This window comes from Bemisia tabaci, chromosome 5, assembly GCF_918797505.1.
Source record: "Bemisia tabaci chromosome 5, PGI_BMITA_v3".
Lineage (NCBI taxonomy): Eukaryota > Metazoa > Arthropoda > Insecta > Hemiptera > Aleyrodidae > Bemisia > Bemisia tabaci.
In genome coordinates, this window is record NC_092797.1 from 39381397 (window position 1) to 39400947 (window position 19551).

The 19551-nt window shown below is 41.3% G+C and overlaps 1 protein-coding gene across 2 annotated transcripts in view; it reads left to right on the forward strand.

The window, feature by feature from the left end:
- Nucleotides 1-19551, forward strand: part of LOC140224644 (uncharacterized) — a 57283-nt gene that overhangs the window by 31789 nt on the left and 5943 nt on the right. For both annotated transcript variants that reach the window (XM_072300688.1, XM_072300689.1), the window contains exon 3: nt 17260-17518. In XM_072300688.1, coding sequence (XP_072156789.1) covers nt 17260-17518 — 259 coding nt within the window. The remainder of the gene's footprint in view (nt 1-17259; nt 17519-19551) is intronic.

Here is a 19551-nt window from a genome sequence, read left to right on the forward strand (position 1 = left end):
TGAGATAAGGAGAAAATGCAATAACAGGATTGCCACTTTGTTTGGGGATTCGAAAATTAAAAACACGGCAATTTTCAGCAAAGAAAATTTAGTTTTACACCTTTCCGCGTACATAGAGCTCACACCAAATAGGTTTACGCACTTTTAGACTGCGACAAAAGATTCGCCATTTTGATTCTTCCGTTTACTTTACACGTTAAAGTGACGTCAGACGAACTCCGTCGCAGTCTGAAAGTGCGTAAACTTATTTGGCATGGACTCTACCTGAAAGTGAGGGTTTTGGGAATGCGTTGCGAGATTGATTCGAAAAGTTGAGTGATAAAAGGAGCTTCGAACAAAATTGCTTTCATCGACGGAGTGGATAGAGCCAGTAAGGAGATTTGAAAGTGGCGATCACGTCCAGCCGCGAAGTGCGGTCCGGTCCAGACCATGAGACGAAGCAATAACACTGACGGATGGCCGTTGAAAGGAAATGTCAATGGACGATCTCAACGCTCACCGGCTCACCTCTGTATGGCGATGGATATCGCTCGGTTCAAGAAGGAAAAGCATTGTCTAGAGATCTCGACCCGTCGCGTTGTCGGCCGCCGATTATTGAATCAGTATCGAATGGACTTGATCGAGAGATCCCTATCTTAGCAATGCTTTATATCGATCGACAATCGATTCAAGGATCGACCCGTTGGACGGCGGCAGTCGGCACGCCGCGGCGTGGTTTTTGCACTCGGCCGCAAGTTGTCGTAGATTGTGGTATGACCGGACTAGGTCAATCGGCTTCACCTTTCGATGAAGATCGAAACTCGTTCACCAATAATTCCTTGCTCCTCTGAATTTCTCTCCGGTTTCCCTCTCGGCTCGGGTTTACCTTTCAAAGGTCAAGTGTGCTCGCGGATTGTGCTCGGCAAAAAATAACCGAGAATTTTTTTCGCGAATTAACGTCTGTCGGCCACACGTTCGTTGGTGAGCACAATCCTCCATTAGAGTAACAACGAATCAATCTGGGAGCGATGCTCTCTTCTGGATTTACTTTCACTTTTAGCAAATTCAAAAAGGAACCACCTACTGATCTACCTATTTTTTTTACTGGAATTAAGCTACGTATACAGCTAGGGTCAACCTTGATTCATCTACATCAAATTCTAAATGCTTGCACATGCAGTTATTGGTACAATGCAATTTTTCTACAGCGCTCTCTTCCTTTTCTATCCGTTCGTTTAAGTTTCCTTGATATTACGTACTTCAACTCACTTAATACTTACTTCAACTTACTTGCTTTCAGAGATTTGTAATTTTTCGACAGCCCTTTCATTTTTTTCTATCCGCTCGTTTAAGTCTCTTTCATATTGACAAAAGAACTCATTACGACACAACAAGTCCAACATTACGAAGATATTCCGTTAGAGAAGGTACCTATCCAAAATATGAAATCTAGTCTACGCAGAAACTTTAACTTTTTCAACGCAACTATAAAAATGAAAAATCAATAAATTGTTATCGCACAAGAATGCATTATAGACTCGAATATCAAAAGCGATGGATCGCAATAAATGCTTGAAGACGTGCACCTTTCTTTTCTATTTGTTTCTTTAAGTCATAGTTAGCAGATGAATCATTTTGATAGGTCATCAAATAAATATACAATGATCTGAAATCAAAATGCAGAGCATTAACCGTGTTTGCCGTGGGTGTTGAAAGTTCGAGCTTTCGTTTAAAATCGTAGGTACAAGAGCCCGGACGGTCGAAATTTACGGCAACCTGTTTAAACGCTCTGGGTGAATTTCACGAAGTTCCAACGTCACGAAATGATACTAAACTCTGACAACGGGAAACGGAAGGCGTAAAGCGGGGCTTAGCTCAAAGGAAGGATAACCGCGCGTCAGGTATTTGACCAGGCGTGAACACCGCCTCCCGTGAGAGGGTCCCCTGCCCCCCGTGCCCCCCTCCGGTCCCCCGGCCCCCCTCGTTGGCTAGTTCGCTGGCTCCATCCGCGATTAGGCGGCTTCGGGTTCTTGATGACTAGCGCTGGTAGCCGGTGACCACTCAAGTGGAACTGCCGGTGACTTTAACGACCTTGAAACAATTCAACTTATTCGGCTTTAAGTATCAATCCCGTTGTCTTCCGACGCGGCCGGCGCCGCTTCCTTTCCTTTTCTTCCTCTCCCTCCATCCTTCTCCGCCCCCGCCTCGCTTTTTGCCCCCTCTTATTTTCCTCCATGGCCGTCCCCTTGGAACGGTTAGTGAAAGTCTTTCCGATGGGTGGTCAACCTTGCCCCTTTCGGAATTGTCAAATCTTGAGGGGAAACCTTTGCTCTCTAATCAAATCTAGGTTGTTGGAGATTCCTATAATAATTAATAATTAGACCTAACTTCAACTTAGCTCATTGAAGATGTCAGGGAGGCATCGCACATTAGCCTTATTGTTAATTTATTGCATTGTAAAACGCGAGTTTTGAAACTCTACTTCTCGTGATTGGCGTGAAATAGGGCTATCAACATTCTAATTCGGACGAAATCGTCACTGAAAATTTCTGACAAATCAGTAATCCCATTTGCCCCCCCCCCTCCCCCAAAAAAAAGAAAAGAAAAAAAGATGTATTAGGCACCATTCTGCACCGGAAAACTGATTTGGAGGCTACAGCTCTCTTAACTGACTTTTTGAATTGGACCAAAAGCATTACCAAAGTATCGATAGGGGCAAGGAGAAAGTTGATATCCGTTGATGGGGAAAATTCTAAAAACGTTGTGGCTCAAAAAAGTTAAAGAAATGATAATGCTTTTCATCGGACGGATCTAAGATTCATTAGCACATTTTTTATGGCGTTGAGAGTAAATCATATGAAACCTTCCTTAAATGTTTAAAACAGTTTTCATATTAGGGAGACTGTAAGAAGACTCAGTAATATCGTCACACTTCTTTGCTTCTGACGGCGCAAATTATTTTAAAGCACGTTGAAATTATGTGATGATACTGAGAAAACACCCGTTGCGCAGACAATGGTGTTTTCCCTGCCGGTGCCCTAATCGGCAATGATGGTTCTGTCATTTATGATTAATCGCGATGACTCCAGAGTGCACCGTGCATTACTGGCTACAAATCGAGAAAAAGAAAGTTTTCCCAGGAGCAAAACAGATGCCTCTCCTGAGACGACAATTATCCAGCAAGTACAGTTGGTAAATCGGTTTTGTGAGCTCAGCAACCTTCTCTGCTGTCAGATTTCCGCGTTCCACTATAAAATTGTCGGAATGAGTTTCTTAATACTCATCTTTGATGTTTCTGTGTTCTTGGTTTTGATGATACCTCTATTTGGCTTAAAAAGTTTCAAAAATTCTCAAAACTGTCCTCGTTGGCAATTTATAGTCCGAGGATTAAAACCGGGGAATTCAGAAAAACCGCAATTAAATTTTGCAGCGCTGTTGCCAGTCTTATGGACGTTTTTCTTCAAATACTTCAAACCTCATTAATGATACAAATTAGGGCTTGAAATCTTGACCTAATGTCCTTAAACGTACAAAAATCTCTGAAAATTGGTATTTTGATTCCGGACCAGTTCCGCCACCATTCTGAACAATTTGAGTTTCTTTTACAACACATTTTGCCTTGCTCCGTTGTGTTTACGGGAAATTTTATCAAATTGAATAAACCCATCATAGTGTTCTTCCTACTTAATGAGAGTTGTTCAATTTGATCCTTAAATTTTTGCTAGAGACTATCAAAATCGTTTTAAGTCATACAGGAAAATATCTTAAGTCGTAATTTTCTCATTCCCAGACACCATAGGTAGAACTAGAAGGAGGCCCCTGGCTCCGCTCTCTGAAATCGATTTAGCCCTTCTCGAGACATGTGAAGGAGTGCGGGGCATATCTTTCACCTTTCAATTTATTGTAATGCAATCAATTTTTCGGAACAAATTGCTAAAAATTGCTCTCGAAACGACCCAATTTTCCAAACTTTTCAAACCCCAGACGCTCACTGAGAAAAAACATACGGTACATTTAACCATACTCTGGCCCATTAATATGAGTATGGCAAGAAACACTTGACTTTGTGGTAGCATTTACCATATTATGGTGAGTATCACCAGAGTTCTGGCGAATACTACTATAGCTCTGGTTATTTTCACTAAATAGTATCACTGTGTAAAAAATCAAGTAAACTTATAGTAAATATTACCATACTTTTTTTTCAGTGCTCCTATGGAACGAAGACTAGGGGCATCCCACAGATCTCTCTTCATGGGGATGTCTTTTTGTACCTCCCAGACCCCCCCCTTAAGGAGGTGCCCCTCCACCCCCTTACAAAAAGTTCCTAGTTCCGCCCATGCCTGATACTCTAATCCTATCCATCAATCCATATACCAATGGGGGCGTTCCGCTGAAAACAATAAACATTTCACCCACAGACACGTCCGTCACAGCAGAACCCCCCACCCCCCTCCTTACCACCGTCCAAGCAGTTACGTGAACGAGTCCGCTTTGTAAGGATCCTTCCCGTCCGAGTTGTAACCGGGGATTTCCTCCATGCGCGACCGCGGATGTGACTTCTTCGATTCAATGACCGCGACGCCGAAAGCGATGTCTCGGGGGGACGTGGCTCCCGGGGGGGGGGGGGGGGGGGGGGCCGGAGCAAGTCATGGTGCGCCGTGTCGTGTCTTGTCGCGGGGCGGCGTGGGCGCGTGATCCTGGTTCCGGTCGATTGTTCTGAAATCGATGTCACCCGACCTTGAGATCTCGAGCGGAGAAAGTGAAAATAGCGGCTCCGCCAGTCTTCCACGCCGGGTCGGGGGCCCCCAGGTGATGTTACTCCCGATTCGTGATTAGAGCCCGATTTATTTGGTTATGGGGGTTGGAGTGGGGTTGATACCAGAGCTTCCATTCCATGTCCATGTCCGTCAAAAGTTCCGGAACTTTTTGTTCCGGTTTCTCCCACTCCATGATTGGCAAAAGTTCCGGAATTCCTTTTAGATTTTTTAATAGTTCCGGAAAGTGCAAAAGATCCGCAACATATCGGGAATTTCAAAAGTTCCGGGATTCGGGACTTTTTGTTCCGGTTTCTCCCACTCCATGATCGGCAAAAGTCCTGGGATTCCTTTTAGATTTTTAAAAAGTTCCGAGAAAGTTCCGGAAAATGCAAAAGATCCGCAATATACCTACCGGGAATTTCAAAAAGTTCCGGAAAAAATTCAGGAAAATCTCAAAAGTTCCGAAATTTGGAGCACTGGTTGATACTGACGTTTACCCCGCATGGCTTGCAATTTTCCCATTTTGCAATTGCAAAAAACCCATTTTCCGACTGTTTGATGGACGGAGCGATAAGACGTTATACAACTGATGGGCACATGAGATGGTGTGTTATAGGTAATTTCTCCACTCTACGTCCCTAATTTTTCCTAGAAACGGAATATTTTACTGATGATCTTTTCCGCAGTGGATTGTAAAATTTACGAGCTCGGGAAAAGTCATCATAACTAACAAAGTTACAATGTTCTGTGGTTCTCGCAGAGAACTATTCTGAAAGTTGGAAAAAGTCACTTTGTGCCTTGCTGATACCACTCGATTGAATTGAAAATTTTTATGTATCTACAATTTGATGAACCACGTGCTCAAGGGGAAAACACTAAGTAAGCTAAACACGAGGATACCCTCTATTCATAAATTGAACAATAATTGAAAGAGATATGACAAAATTATATAATCTGCTAAAATACATGAGTTTAGACAGGAAATGCCGCCATATGACGTATTTAGGCGGTGCATTTTCACACTTTTAATATGACTTTACGATTCCCTATGTCAGAAAAAAGTACTGCAAAATCAGTTCATTAAGCATGTCCAGATGGAGCAATAAAAAATCTGCATTCCAATTATACATTGCAACATAGACTTTTAAGGTGATGTTTTCTTTTGATAATATCTCGATAAAGCAATGGATCCCCGAGAAAAGTAGCAATATTTTTGGAGGCTCTATTCTGCCGTGTTATGGAAGAACGCCGTATGAACCATAGGCTTTGCCAAAGTTCCTTTGGAAAATCACGAATTCTCGGGAAAATGTTTCAATATTTTTCTTCCAATTTTTCATATAATTTTGTTTGTAATTTTACCTAAAGTTTCTGAAAATTTCAAGGAAAAATATTCCTAGCTTTCCTTAAAAATGAACATTTTATCGAAGGAAATTCGGTAACTCTCGAATGTTTATACGGCGTTTTTCCATAGCACGGCAGTATTTGACTGGAAGCCGCGTGCTCGGTGGACCTGAAATTCGGGAAGTCGCTAATGCCCCCTGGCTAACGGGGTCCTCGCCGTGAACGCTATAGTGGCCGGGAAAGGAACATCAACGAAAGTGAGAATGATTCGGCGGCAGAGGCCGATGCGATGCGCCGCGCGCCGCGACGACAAGCACGGGACGTCAAATCCTGTCACGGATCAATGGGATCAGAAATGGGAAGTTAGGACCGTGTGATTGCTATTCAATTCTCAATGCCACAAGTCTCAATCAAATCCCAAACCGACGCACAGTAGTACACGGATTAAAGTATTTCGGATTTATGTCAAAGACAAGTGTCCTATTCTGCCGTGCTAAGGAAGAACGCCGTATGAACACTCGAGAGTTGCCAAATTTCCTACAGTAAAATTTTTATTTTTGAGGAAAATTGTGAATATTTTTCCTTGAAATTTTCAGACACTTTAGATAAAAGTACAAACAAAATTATCAGAGTAATTGGCAAACAAATATTCGTAAATTTTCCTGAAAATTAATGATATAAACCAGAGGAAATTTCGCAACGCCTGAGGGTTCATGCGGCGTTTTTCCTTAGCACGGTAATATTAGGGACGGGCATCGATGTATTTCGGTTGGCGGCGCTGAAAGAGGGTAACGGGGGAAATGAATCGTAGCCTATCTATTTTTATGTCAAACTTTGATCTAATGTGCGGGTCGATTGTTGAACTTTTATCGAATGAATTTGACCGATAACTCCCTATCTTCACAATACTATAAATCGATCAAGGGCATTCGATACGATTCAAAAATCGACTCGCTGAAATTCTAAAAGCAATTACATACGCAAATTGGAGAATTTGCACATAATTGTTTCATGGCTTCATTTTAGAACGCTTAATGAGCTGAGTTTGTAGTATTTTTCATAATTTTTTTCTGAAATGGGAAATTTTTGGAAAATAAACTTGTGATACGAAAAAAAGGGGGATGATTATTAAATGAAAATTAGATATTATTATACAGATTGAGTTTTTTGAGTTCACATCGCAAAAGTTCAAAACGTCATTTTTGGCATTTTAAACCATCAACAATAAGATGCAAATTTTAGATTTAGAGAGGACAGGGACAAGCAAGTGTTTACAAGTCAATTGTGAATTCTTCCTCTGCAAATGTCTCCGAGAACGTTTAGCTTTGCGTCACTTTCATATAAATTCCTGAAAAGGACACGGGTTACCAAATTGAGACACACTTTCAAGTATCCTTGATGCGAGTCTTGCTTTCACTTTTTAAACTCTGATTATAAATGCTAAGCGCCCACATAATATTTTGTCACTCACCACATTTTAAATGTGAGGATAGAGAGAGATCTAACGCTCATTAATTTGGATGAAAATAGTCGAGAGGCTCATGAATAAACGAGTGGCATTTGATAGGGATCCATCAAAAATGAATGAAAATATTAATATTCTTTCCTTACGAGTGAAAGACATTATTCGTTAATCTATACTTAAAAATGCAGCCGTGTGAGTTGTGACTAGTGCGAGAGAAATAGCTCCCAACTGTTTAAGGATGTTTGATAAATTTTTGGGTCAAAATATTAATTCAATCAATCAATCACGGAAATGGAAATTATATTTTAATGACTCGAAGAAACTACAGCACCGGCATTGAACCTCCGTCAGTCATTGACTCTTCTGACGAGTGAGCCGAGTATAAAGTGCCTTCAAGTTTGGAGTTATACTATTTCAGATACTCAAGAGTTAAAAATCAGCTTGAAGGCGAAGTGATGTTCCCCACAGTTTGTACGGTTTTTTCAGGCTAAAGCTCTAGCTTTCTTGAAATTAAAAAATCTATTTTTAATATCAAATAACATTTCTTTAATTTTATCCGACTGCTTAAACTTTCCTTGTTGAAATTTTAGTTTTACCATGAGAAACCACGACCAGTTATTTTTTTTCTCTCACAAAATTTTGTAGTAAAGTAATGAGAAGACTCAACCTTTTATGCCTCTAGTGAACAAAATAAGTTCCAAAAGTTTAAAAATTACATTCCTAGCAATGTAGAGTAAACAAATTTCATCGCAGTATCTCATAATTTCAAAATTATAAATGCATTTAGCTGGCATTGACCCTGAAAGTCCCTCTTCAAGCCTTCGTGCATAAATCACATCAAAAAGCCCCGTAGACTCATGAAACAACCGAAAAAAAAGCTAGTTCGGGTGGTCTGGGGGACCCTGTTAGTCTTAAAAATGAGAAAATGAACCGCCTTATGACGTCGTCATGTGATAATTCCCATTTAAACTTGCGCATATTGGCAGATTACGTCATCTAGGCATATCTCTCCCAATCATTGTTCGATTTAGAAACCAAAGATATTCTCGTGTTCATTTTAGTAAAAAAATCTCACTTCAGCATGTCATTCGTCACATTTCAGACACCTCCAAATTTTCACATGGAGAATGTCTTGTGGAGTAAGGTTCAGTTTCCTACGAAATATCACATTTCATGAAACATGAAACTGGACCGCGTAAAGTAGAAAAAAACCAAGCCACATCTACTGTCGCAAAATTTAATTGAGCAATTTAATTTTTTACATGAAAACGGCTGGGTGGATTTTGCGCATATTTCAGTGAATTTTTTGCTTAGTAGGAAGCAAATTACTAAAAATTTCCGAAGGAATCCGCACAAACGTTCTCTTGTAAAAAATTAAATTGCCCAGTTGAAGTTGGCAATAACTGATGTGGCTTCGTTTATTTCTGCTAAACGCAGTCCAATGGAGATGTTGCATGTATGAGGGATTTGCGATTTGACTACTGATTCTTACGTAAAAGTTCGCGAGAAACACGATGGTGCCACTGGTTTTCTCTGAAATCAACTCCCAAGCTCAAAAAAAGCTCTCAATCCGATACCAAAATGGAGGAGATATCCCACGCTATCTTGGGAGTCCACCTCTACATCAAGACAAACTCTCCATGGAAAGATAGGGAGCAAATACATTAGCAGGGCTGCCGTTTTATTTGGGGACTCCACAACTGAAAACACGGCAACTCAGCTAATGTATTTGCTCCCTATCTTTGCATGGGGAATTCGTCTTGATGTAGAGGCGGACTCTCAGGATAGCGTGGGATATCCCCTCCAATTCGGCCTCAACTTGAGAGCTTTTTTGAGCTTGGGAGATGATTTCAGAGAAAACCAGTGGCACCATCGTGTTTCTCGCGAACTTTTACATTAAAACCAGTAGTCAAATCGCAAATTCCTCACACATGCAACATCTCCATTGCTGATGTGGCTTGGTTCATTTCTGCTAAACGCAGTCCAATTCGTCGTCTCCCGCACGAAGGAACGTAACTCCAATCCAAGGTTGCCAAATTGACTTCAACAATTAATTTATTTTAAAAAAATGTAAGTGTGCAATTTTTATCCAAATTTGTCTGATTTTTGCATGAAATCTGAAGAAAAATCAGTGAAATTTTCAGTTAGAAATGCCCAAGATTTTTCTGGTTAAAATGCAATTTACGAAGGGAAATTTGGCAACATTGATTTGTAGTTACGTTCCTTCGTCTAGGAAACGACGAATTATACAGTGCATCATAGTATGTTGAGGAATCTTGTCCAGAATGATTTCGCGAAGTTTCAAGTCTGAAATCAATCGGGGTTCTGAAGGAGTCGAGGGCGATGATGCCTCGACCACCGCGGCTGGGATTCCGATTCCCGGATTCGACCCGAGACAAGGTCAAGCCGCGGACGGGGCGATAAAACGCGGCAAAAGTGGGCGAGCTGAAGGTTAGAGAAAGAAGAAAGTAAAAGGACTCGGTTACGGCGGGGGGGGGGGCGGGGGCAGAGGGAACACGGTGCACCGCGGAGTGTTTACAAGCGCCGCATGCTGGACAAGGTGTGTGGGAAATGAAAAAGAAACGAAATCGTGACGAATGAAGCCGGGTGACCACGTGCGAGCGGGAAGGAGAGGGCCTCCACTCCGCGGGCCCCCGGCCACTTTGCGCATCTGTGGTGCCACATCTCTTGACGTGCTCTGACAGTACTCCAGATACTCCAGAAGGAAGGAAAGAAATAAAGAAAGACAGACAGAAAGTAGAAAAGGAAGAAAGAAAGGAAGAAAGAAAGAAAGAAAGACAGAAAGTAGAGACAGAAAGTAGGAAAGGAAGAAAGAGTGTAGTAGTAGTAATATAATTTTATTTTAAAGCTGTGCTTTAGCATCTAAGGCCATTTACACCTCTAAAGAAGTCAGTAATAGTAATAAATTTACATGGAAATTAAGGTTACATCAGTAAAAATACAAAAGGGTTGAGGGGAAAGGTTAAATTTTGAGATTAGTGGAGCGCATAAATTCAAAAAGTTTTAAAGACAGAAAAAAGGAAAGAAAGAGAGAAAGAGGAAAAGAAAAGAAAAAACCTACCCAGGTGCAATGTAATATTTAATTGTCACTTTGCCACAGCATCTCTGGTGCCGCATTTCTTGACATGCTCTGACAGGACTCCAGATACTCCAGACGGAAGGAAAGAAATAAAGAAGGACAGAAACTAGGAAAGGAAGAAAGAATAAAAGACAGAAAAAGGAAAAGAAAGAAAGAGAAAAAGAAAAGAAAAAACCTACCCAGGTGCAATGTAATATTTAATTGTCAGGTAGGTTCGTTTTGAAATATATGCACTGGAAAAAAAAACACATTGGATCTAGAGTCCAGACACTTGAAAACATCGACAAGAAAAAATACTCTTGATTCAATCGGATTTTTGCTTAAATCAAGAACCAAGCCTCTTAATTTGAGCGGATTTCCTTTGGATTTAAGCTTAAATCTGATTGAATCAAGAGTATTTTTTCTTGTCAATGTTTTCAAGAGTCTGGATTTTAGATCTAATGTGTTTTTTTTTTTCCAATGCGTCACTTACAACAATGCGTCCACTTTTGATAAGATCGTAGAATTTACATACTTGAATTGAAATGAAACCTATACGTTCTCTCGGCCAAAAATAAATACAAGACCGAAAAACAGGATTAGTCATTTTTTCTACTCCTGCGTTCAAGTCTCTGAGGTTTTTCCTCTGCAGTGATTTGCAAGCTTCGCCGAAATCAATTAAACAAATTCGATCGTGCGTGCGAATCCTTTGAAGGCTCTTGTCGTCCATGGATTGCTTGTTTTTCCTACTCCTGCGTTCAAGTCTCTGAGGTTTTTCCTCCGCAGTGCGATTTGCAAGCTTTGCCGAAATTGATTAAACTAATTCGATCGTGGGTGCGAACCCTTTGAAGGCTCTTAGCCTCCATGGATTGCTTGGACACACCCCCCCCCCCCCGGGTGCTTACTTGTTGCTCATTCTATTTATGCACATCACGGAGAGAAACTCGTCACTCCCGGCAATAAGGAATCTGGGATTCCAATCCCGGAACGCGGCGTGTTCCCGTAAACAGACCTGCCTCCATTTGAGAAGGTAGGCAAAAAGAGTTCTCGTTAGCAATATAGGGGTGTAGAAGATAACCTTACTCTGCCCCCGATTGTTCAAATTTATAAATTTAGCAATAGCGCATTGGTGTGATCTGTATATCGATGTTCAATGGATTGTGGAAAACCATAATTGTGTATTAAACTTACAGAAATCTCAGAAACTACAAGTTTATCACCAATTGCTACAGGTAGAGTCTAATAATTTGAAATGACGCAAACGTAAATAAGATATCAGTTACCGATACTGAATTTGAAGAGGTAAGGGTCCAGTTAGTTATTCTGATCTTCACAAAAGTAACAAGTTTGAGGATCATCTTAAAAATTTGCCATTGGCAATTTTTGCACGGTAAATTCTTTAGCCGACAGAAAAATTAAATGCACGTGAGAAAAACGGATGAAAGTTAAAAGTAAAAGTGGTTTTTTAACCGTCAACGGTGAACGCAAATTACCGCGAGTGATAACTTGCCTTCAGCAGGAGTTTTTTGCTCTTTGCAATGCAAATTGGAAGCCTGAAAAGAAGTTGGAACAACTTACGGAACCGATTCAGCTAATTTACTTCAACAAAGTCATCCTTTGAACGTATTCAAATTAGAAACCTGTCATTTCTCCTTATTACATTATCTCTCCTTTTCTGCGCTTCCTTCGTTTTTTATTTAAATTTTCCTAAGATTAATTGAGATCTCGTTTAAATTTAAACCCAGGATTGAATGACGTTGCTCAGATGAATGGGAAAAAATCAGTGAAAGTTCACCTCGTCAATGTAATTCCAAACCATTGGGCTCAAAGTGCATTTATTGTCTAATTTACTCTTGAAAATGTTCAAGGAACAATTAAAATTCCAATTTCTTCCAAGGAACCAACGAGCACTCTTTTTATTTGCCTAAAAACTCTGCTCCTTATCTTCTAACCTCAGGCCGACAGACTTAGATCTTTTAAATTCGAGTCTTGCTATAATGCGATGCAATAAGGTCGTATGGAGTGTTTTTTTTTTGTGCAATAACTTGAAATTCCTAATAATGTATATCAGATGACAGCTGAGAGATATCCGCTGAATTTGAAATCAGAAGACATAGAAGAAGAGGTAGAAGAAGAAGAAAGAGGAGACGATGAACTATAGGAATTAGAGGAGGTGGAAAAGAAAGGAGAAGACGATGCAGAGAAAAATTAGGAAATGAATGGGTAGGAAGAGAATGGGATAATAAGGCAGAAAGCTGAAAAATACGGAATAGGATGAAGAGGAGAAAAAAGACGAAGAAAAACAATTTATTAAGTTTCTTTTATTCAGAAAGTCTTCCTACTCTTCTCCTTCTTCTCATTCCTCTTCATCATCTTCTTCTTTCATGTTTTCTACCTTCTCTTCTTGTTTTCTATTTCTTCTTCCCTCCTCCTCTTCTTCTTCTTCTTCTTCTTCTACCTTTCTTATTTCTTCGTCACATCACTGGAAAAAAACACATTGGATCTAGAGTCCAGACTCTTGAAAACATTGACAAGAAAAAGGACTCTTGATTCAATCAGATTTAAGCTTAAATCAAAAAGAAATCCGCTCAAATTAAGAGGCTTGGTTCTTGATTAAAGCTTAAATCTGATTGAATCAAGAGTCCTTTTTCTTGTCGATGTTTTTAAGAGTCTGGACTCTAGATCCAATGTGTTGTTTTTTTTTCCAGTGATTCTTTGGATTTCCGATAGGCCCCCATTTGACCAACGCTCAAACACCCAACATCTGACTCCATTAAATTCGAGTTAGAAACTCGTTCCATTCGAGCTGCGTCCGATGCATGTTCACCAACGAAACGGCGCGAATAAAAAATCGAGAAACTCAATTTTTCGGGTGAGCTTTGATCTTCGGAACACCCCGGGACATGAGATGACGGAGCCGAGAATGAAGGTCAGGAGAGTGTGAAACACCTTAAAAAGCCTATCCAGGTTGGCGCTGGAGTCCAATTTATCATAGGCGAGCTGATGCATGCTGGTGAGAGGAGGAGTGGCGTGCCCTCGCGCCACTCGCGCCACTCGCGCGTCTCACTCGCGCGTCTCGCCACCGCCGCCGCATATTCCAAGTGCGAAACGAATCTAATTCCGAGGCTCAACCCGCCTGCCACTCGCCCGACCGGGCTAATAAATGTGTCCCTCATTTCGCCTTCCTCCTTCCATGTTGCCCAACTTGCCTTTCACCCATCCCGTTTCAGCCCCTTTGGTTTCAGCTCGAATCGGTCACAATTAGTTAAAAAAATAAACATATAAAAAAAAATAAATTATTATAAAATATATACGAAATAAGTTGATAAATGGGAAGAGTGTGGTGAAAGAGAAGATTAGAGGGGAAAGGGGAGAGAAGAGATAGAGTAAAAGCGAGAAGAAAGGATGAGGAAAAGAGAAAAAGGGTGGGACAAGGGAAGAACAGAGGGAAAAGGGGAGAGGGAAAGAGTAAAATAGAGAAGAAAGGATGAGGGAAAAGGTGAATCAAAAACGAGAAAAAGGGACGAAAATGGAACAGATTATCGTTTCCTTCCCGAAAAAATTTAACTACATATGAGGGGCTTGGCGAACAAGGCGCACGAGTGCAGTTTCTGGTATTTCGAGAAAAACGTGAGCGAAGTTTTGGAATTGCATAGATCCTTATGGCGGAAAGAATGATTAAACTGACTTTTTGTCAGTTTGATCAAAAAGATGCTAAAAACTTGGAATTTGGGACGAATTTTTACTTGAAATCATTAATATCTCATTTTCCTCAAAAACTACACTTATACACCTTATCCTCTAAGCCCTCCATTTCAATGCTGCCAAATTTCTCTGCGAAAATTGCATTTTATCCAGGAGAATCTCGGGAACCTCTAACTGAACATTTGATTGATTTTCATCTGATCTGATGCAAAAATTAGAAACTGCCCTCTTGGGCCCTGAAAGCTCCATATTTTGAAGTGTCCACACTCTGCTGTATCGGCACTCTAGTCTTCACGCTCCATTGTCTGGATAACTCCGAATCCTGTAATCATGGCCATGGCGCACGGTGGATCGAGTCGAAAAGGAGAGGTCGAACATGACATTTTTGACTAAAACTGTGAATTTAGATGTTAATTCATCACGGTTTAAATATTAATGGGTGTTTCAAGAAGAAAATTTCACGGGCAAACCAATGAAGCTTCTTTTAGAACCTCAAAGTTTTGTATGATCACTGTTATGAGCTTTTAAAGTTTCAAAATTTTGTCAGTTTTCTTCCACCGACTCGTTCCATTGTGTGGCGGCAAGCTGACAACGGAGTGCTTCGCGCGGGATGCAAGCGGGAAGCGTCCAGGCTCGGCAGTCAAATTCGTCAGTCGGACCGTTCTAATTACAACTCTCAAAAACTTACCGGGCGTGCTCCGGCCGAGCATCAACATGAAGCATAGACTTGGGGTCCGGCACGGTCGGCCGCGGCCGGACGGAGACGGGGACGGGCGGCCGGGTGCATGCCTCCGAGTGAAAGCCCCTACATCACACTCGCTCTCACTCAGTCACCCGGTGGCCGGTGGCTCAGCCGCGTATGCCCGAGTCACCCGTATCCAGTTTCCCAATCCGGTAGAAAAGAGATCGCCGGACACACCCAAGAAAAACCAGGGTTTCGGAACAGAAATCAGAGGTTCCGAGAGAAGAGGCCGCCACGAATGGATTCATTCCTCAAAGAGACAGCGTATGAGCTTTCCAATGCTGCTCCAATTGTGCAACTTTGCACATGATTTGTAGCAAATTAATCGAGTACACATACCTGAAATATAAATGGAAAAATTATATCAGATTTTTAGGGTGAGAATTTCAATGGATTTTTATAGTGTTTGGTGGCAAACTGGGAAAAAAGCTGCACAGTCTAAGCAACACTGGAAAGTTGATACGTAGTCTTCACAAGGTATTGCCATTTCTCTCCTTCTTTTTCTTCCTCTTCGTTAGATCCCTCCTATTCTATTTCTTTTTCCTCGTTATTCTCCTCTCCTTTTAAAATTTGTTCCTTTTCCTTTTCGTTTTATCTCTCTTCTATTCCTTCCTCCTCCTCTGCTTCATTTCTTCATCTTCCTCCTCTTCTACTTCTTTGTTGTAGTCCTCTTCTTCTATTCCTTCTTCTTCATTTTCTTCTCATCTCTCCTCTTATTCCTTTCTTCACCCTCCTCCTCTTATTTCTCTCGTTCTTCATCTTTTTTCCTCTCCCTTCTTTATTGCTTTCCTCTTCCTCGCCTTCCTTTCTTTCATCCCTTTCTTCCCATTTTCTCTCTGCTTCACTTCCTGTTTTTTTTCTGTCCATCTCTTTCCGATTTGTAACGCACCCTCATTTACAACACATTTACAACATTTACACATCATTCATCAACATCATTTACAACACATGATAGAAGCCCCAAAACTCAAGACCAGTCTCTTAGACTAGAGCTAGGCTATGAAATAAAAGTTGATGCGAGGAATAAAATCCTGCAGTGATTCCTCGCCTTTTCAGTTCGATGAAACCTTCGTAATCAATCATGTCGAATTATCCAACTCAACCCCTTGTGGCAACAATGTAACGGAGTCCCAGATTCGGCGCAGTTGAAATGAACTGTATTACCATTCGTATTCGGCAGTTAAAAACGGTCGGTGCATGCACTTAGAGATTTCCACGCATTCTACCGGTGACTCTCCGTGTCCCGAGCTTTGATGCCGAATCTCGATGATGTGCTCGTATATTACTCCTGCACTCTTATGCTCTTTGAGTCGAGCGCTTCTTCTTCCGGCAACATATTGTGCAATAATTATCCTCTTGGAGCTCCGCGTGGACTCGAAATGCACGCTTACGTGTGTGACACGCAAAGCTTCTGGCTCATTGTTGCTGAATTTCACGCAAAGTGTAGCTTAAGCCATCGGAATTCAAAAGCATTTTCCGGTTTTTGTGTATTATACGGCAACAAAGCTTGAAACATCCTGACTTGCGGACGGATTTCGGGCATGACCTTTGTCATGTTGAACTAGTGAACTACTTCAAGTATTTTCACTTTCGTGAGGGACCGTTGACATTAAAGCTGTGATTCTTCGTTGATACGTGAAAATAAAATCTGCATATAAAGTCAGTGTCAGCGTCAAATCTGCTGGGGCAAGGAATTCCCACAAGCAAACGTGACGTCTCATTCTGAGAAAGTAAATAAATCGTCTGATCTACGTAATTAACCGTTTGCATGCCAAACACGGAAAAAAGTGTCAGGGGCCATCCCCTAAAATTGTGGTACTACCCCAATGTGTTGAATGATAAGGACATTTCTGATTACGTTTGGTGGTACCGCAACATGGTTAACACCCACTAATTTATCGGGTAACTACCACAATTAATTGAGGTACTACCCAGGTTCATCGGAAATGTTCAAGTTGGGATTTGGCCCCTCCCCTTTTATCCGTGAAATTGAAGGAGGAAAACAATTGTCTTTGATAGGGGATGAAGGGCGGATATTATTCCCTATTTGTTCTCGATGATGCTTTCGTTGAGATGAAATTTTTCTTGGTGGTGACTGCGACTAGAGAAGTATCCTTCTCCATCTTTGATCGTGTATCTTCAATATTACTACTGAAGTCCCGTTTTAATGTGCAGTGTTTGTTTTCAGAGTGTGACCAGCGATGCGCCACTCCTAGATGCTGCAGCACTACCCTTGGAACACAGAGGGATCTATGGGCCCCCTCTGCCCCCAGGACCGGGGCCCCTCCCTTCAGGGAATGGGATAGGGCCTGGCCCAGATGATCCCTGGCCGCTAGCCACGCCGGACCAGCCTCAAATCAAACATCTTCAAGTGCAGTGTGAGAAAACTCACATGCGAGTCAACATCGAGTTCGATCGGCCATTCTATGGCATGATTTTCTCGAAAGGTGAGCAATTTTAAGCTGCTTAAAAACGCGAGTGAGGGTCGATTATTGAACCTTAGGTGCTTCATTACAGAGTTTTAGATCTATAAAGACATTTTCGAAAGTTATGAATCGACTAGAGACCTTGCAGATTGATATTCAATGATTGACCTTCTGGAGACTTTAACGCAGGAGTAGAAAAGTAAACTAATTTTTTCGAATAAAAAGCAGTGCCATTAAAATTCCAATCGATATTACCAGACTGTGTAATCTGAATTCGATAATTGATCGTTAAACCAGAACTCTCTGAACTAATTGGAAAAAATGATTAATATAATTCACCGGCTCGAAAGCTCATGAGCTCCCGACACTTGCGTCATTATTCACAACCACCTTTCATTGCACCACGCATAATTTTGTACTCTGACGTGCAGTGAGAGAAAAAGAAGAGAAATGATGTAGATCGCGAGCACTTGAGCGTCTATAGGCATCGTTGCCAGTTTGGCGGGATATTCTCGAGTTATCTCCTAAAAATTCAGTATAATAATACGGGCAGATTTTCCCTTATTTTTACAGTTAATTGCACCACACCTAAAAAAATGATCTAGATACACCTGAAAAATGAGGCAATGCTGCCACAATTCCGGGATATTCTCGAATTATCCCATAAAATTCGATGTATTGCGACCAAATTTTACTTATTTTTACATTTAACAATAATTGCACCACGCTTGGATTTCAAAATGATCTAGATGGCAGGCATACCTGAATCTCTAGGCATCGTTGCCAGTTTTGCGGGATATTCTCGAGTTATCCAATAAAAAATCGCTGTATTACGGGCACATCTTTCCTTATTTTTACAGTTAATTGCACCGCACCTAAAAAAATGATCGAGATACACCTGAACCTCAAGGCAATGCTGCCGCGATTCTGGGATATTCTCAAATTATCCTATAAAATTCGATGTATTGGGGCCTTATTTTTACAGTTAATTGCACCACACCTAATAAAATGATCTAGATGCACCTGAGCCTCAAGGCAATGCTGCCACGATTCTGGGATATTCTCAAATTATCCATTAAAATTCGATGTATCGGGGGCAAATTTCAGTTATTTTCACCTTTAATTGCACCGCACATAAATTTAAAATTGATCTAGATGGCAGGCACCTGAACTTCGATGCAACGTTGCCGGATTTCCGAGCTATTCCCGAGTTCTCCCTTCGGATGCAATTAAGCGAGAGCGAAATTCGGGCAAAAAACAGCAACAGCGCCCGAAAAACGTGTGGGCGATCACGATGGACGGCGGGCGATGAGTGGCTGTTGGGGTGAAATGATTGATCGGCAAATAAACTGGATCCGTCGAGACGAGAGCCGAATTAATCGTGGGAATTCGATGAGCGGCTCACGTTGAGCGTGGGCTTCTATTACCGTACAAATATTGAATGGATCTCAATGGGTATTAGGGTCACTCGCGAGTGGATGCTCAGCTCCGGCGCCGCGCCGCACGGTGGACCGAGTCAATTGGAGAGGTCGGACAAACTTTGGTAACTTTAAAAGCTCAAAACAGTGAGTTGAGAGCAGTGGAGGTTAGGAGTCGTAGAGCGCGAGGGAGTGCTGTAAAGCGACTTTTATGTATCGACGGTGAAACTACCAAACCACGTATCTCGGGTTGCGACGTCGCAGACTTCCTGTCATACTTTATTTTTTAAATGAAAAACTACTTAACATCCAGTCTTGAAAATTTCTGTGATTTTTCCTCTTTATGCGGAGAAAATTCCGTGAAAATTTCAAGGAATGATATTGATTTGGTCTACTTCCAAAAAATAAAATGCGAGCGTAGATTTTTAAACACCGCAAACGAGATACGTGGTTTGGTAGTTTCACCGTCGGTATGTATGTAAAAGCTCAAAATTCCGTTCATACAAAACTTTGAGGTATTGAAAGTGGTTCTGTCGAAGGCAAATTGTCAAATCGGGCATTTTGTTAAATGCCTGGGCTGATAGTCAAATATTCTGACTCAGATTGAAATTTTGATTTTTTAGACAAAAGTACTAA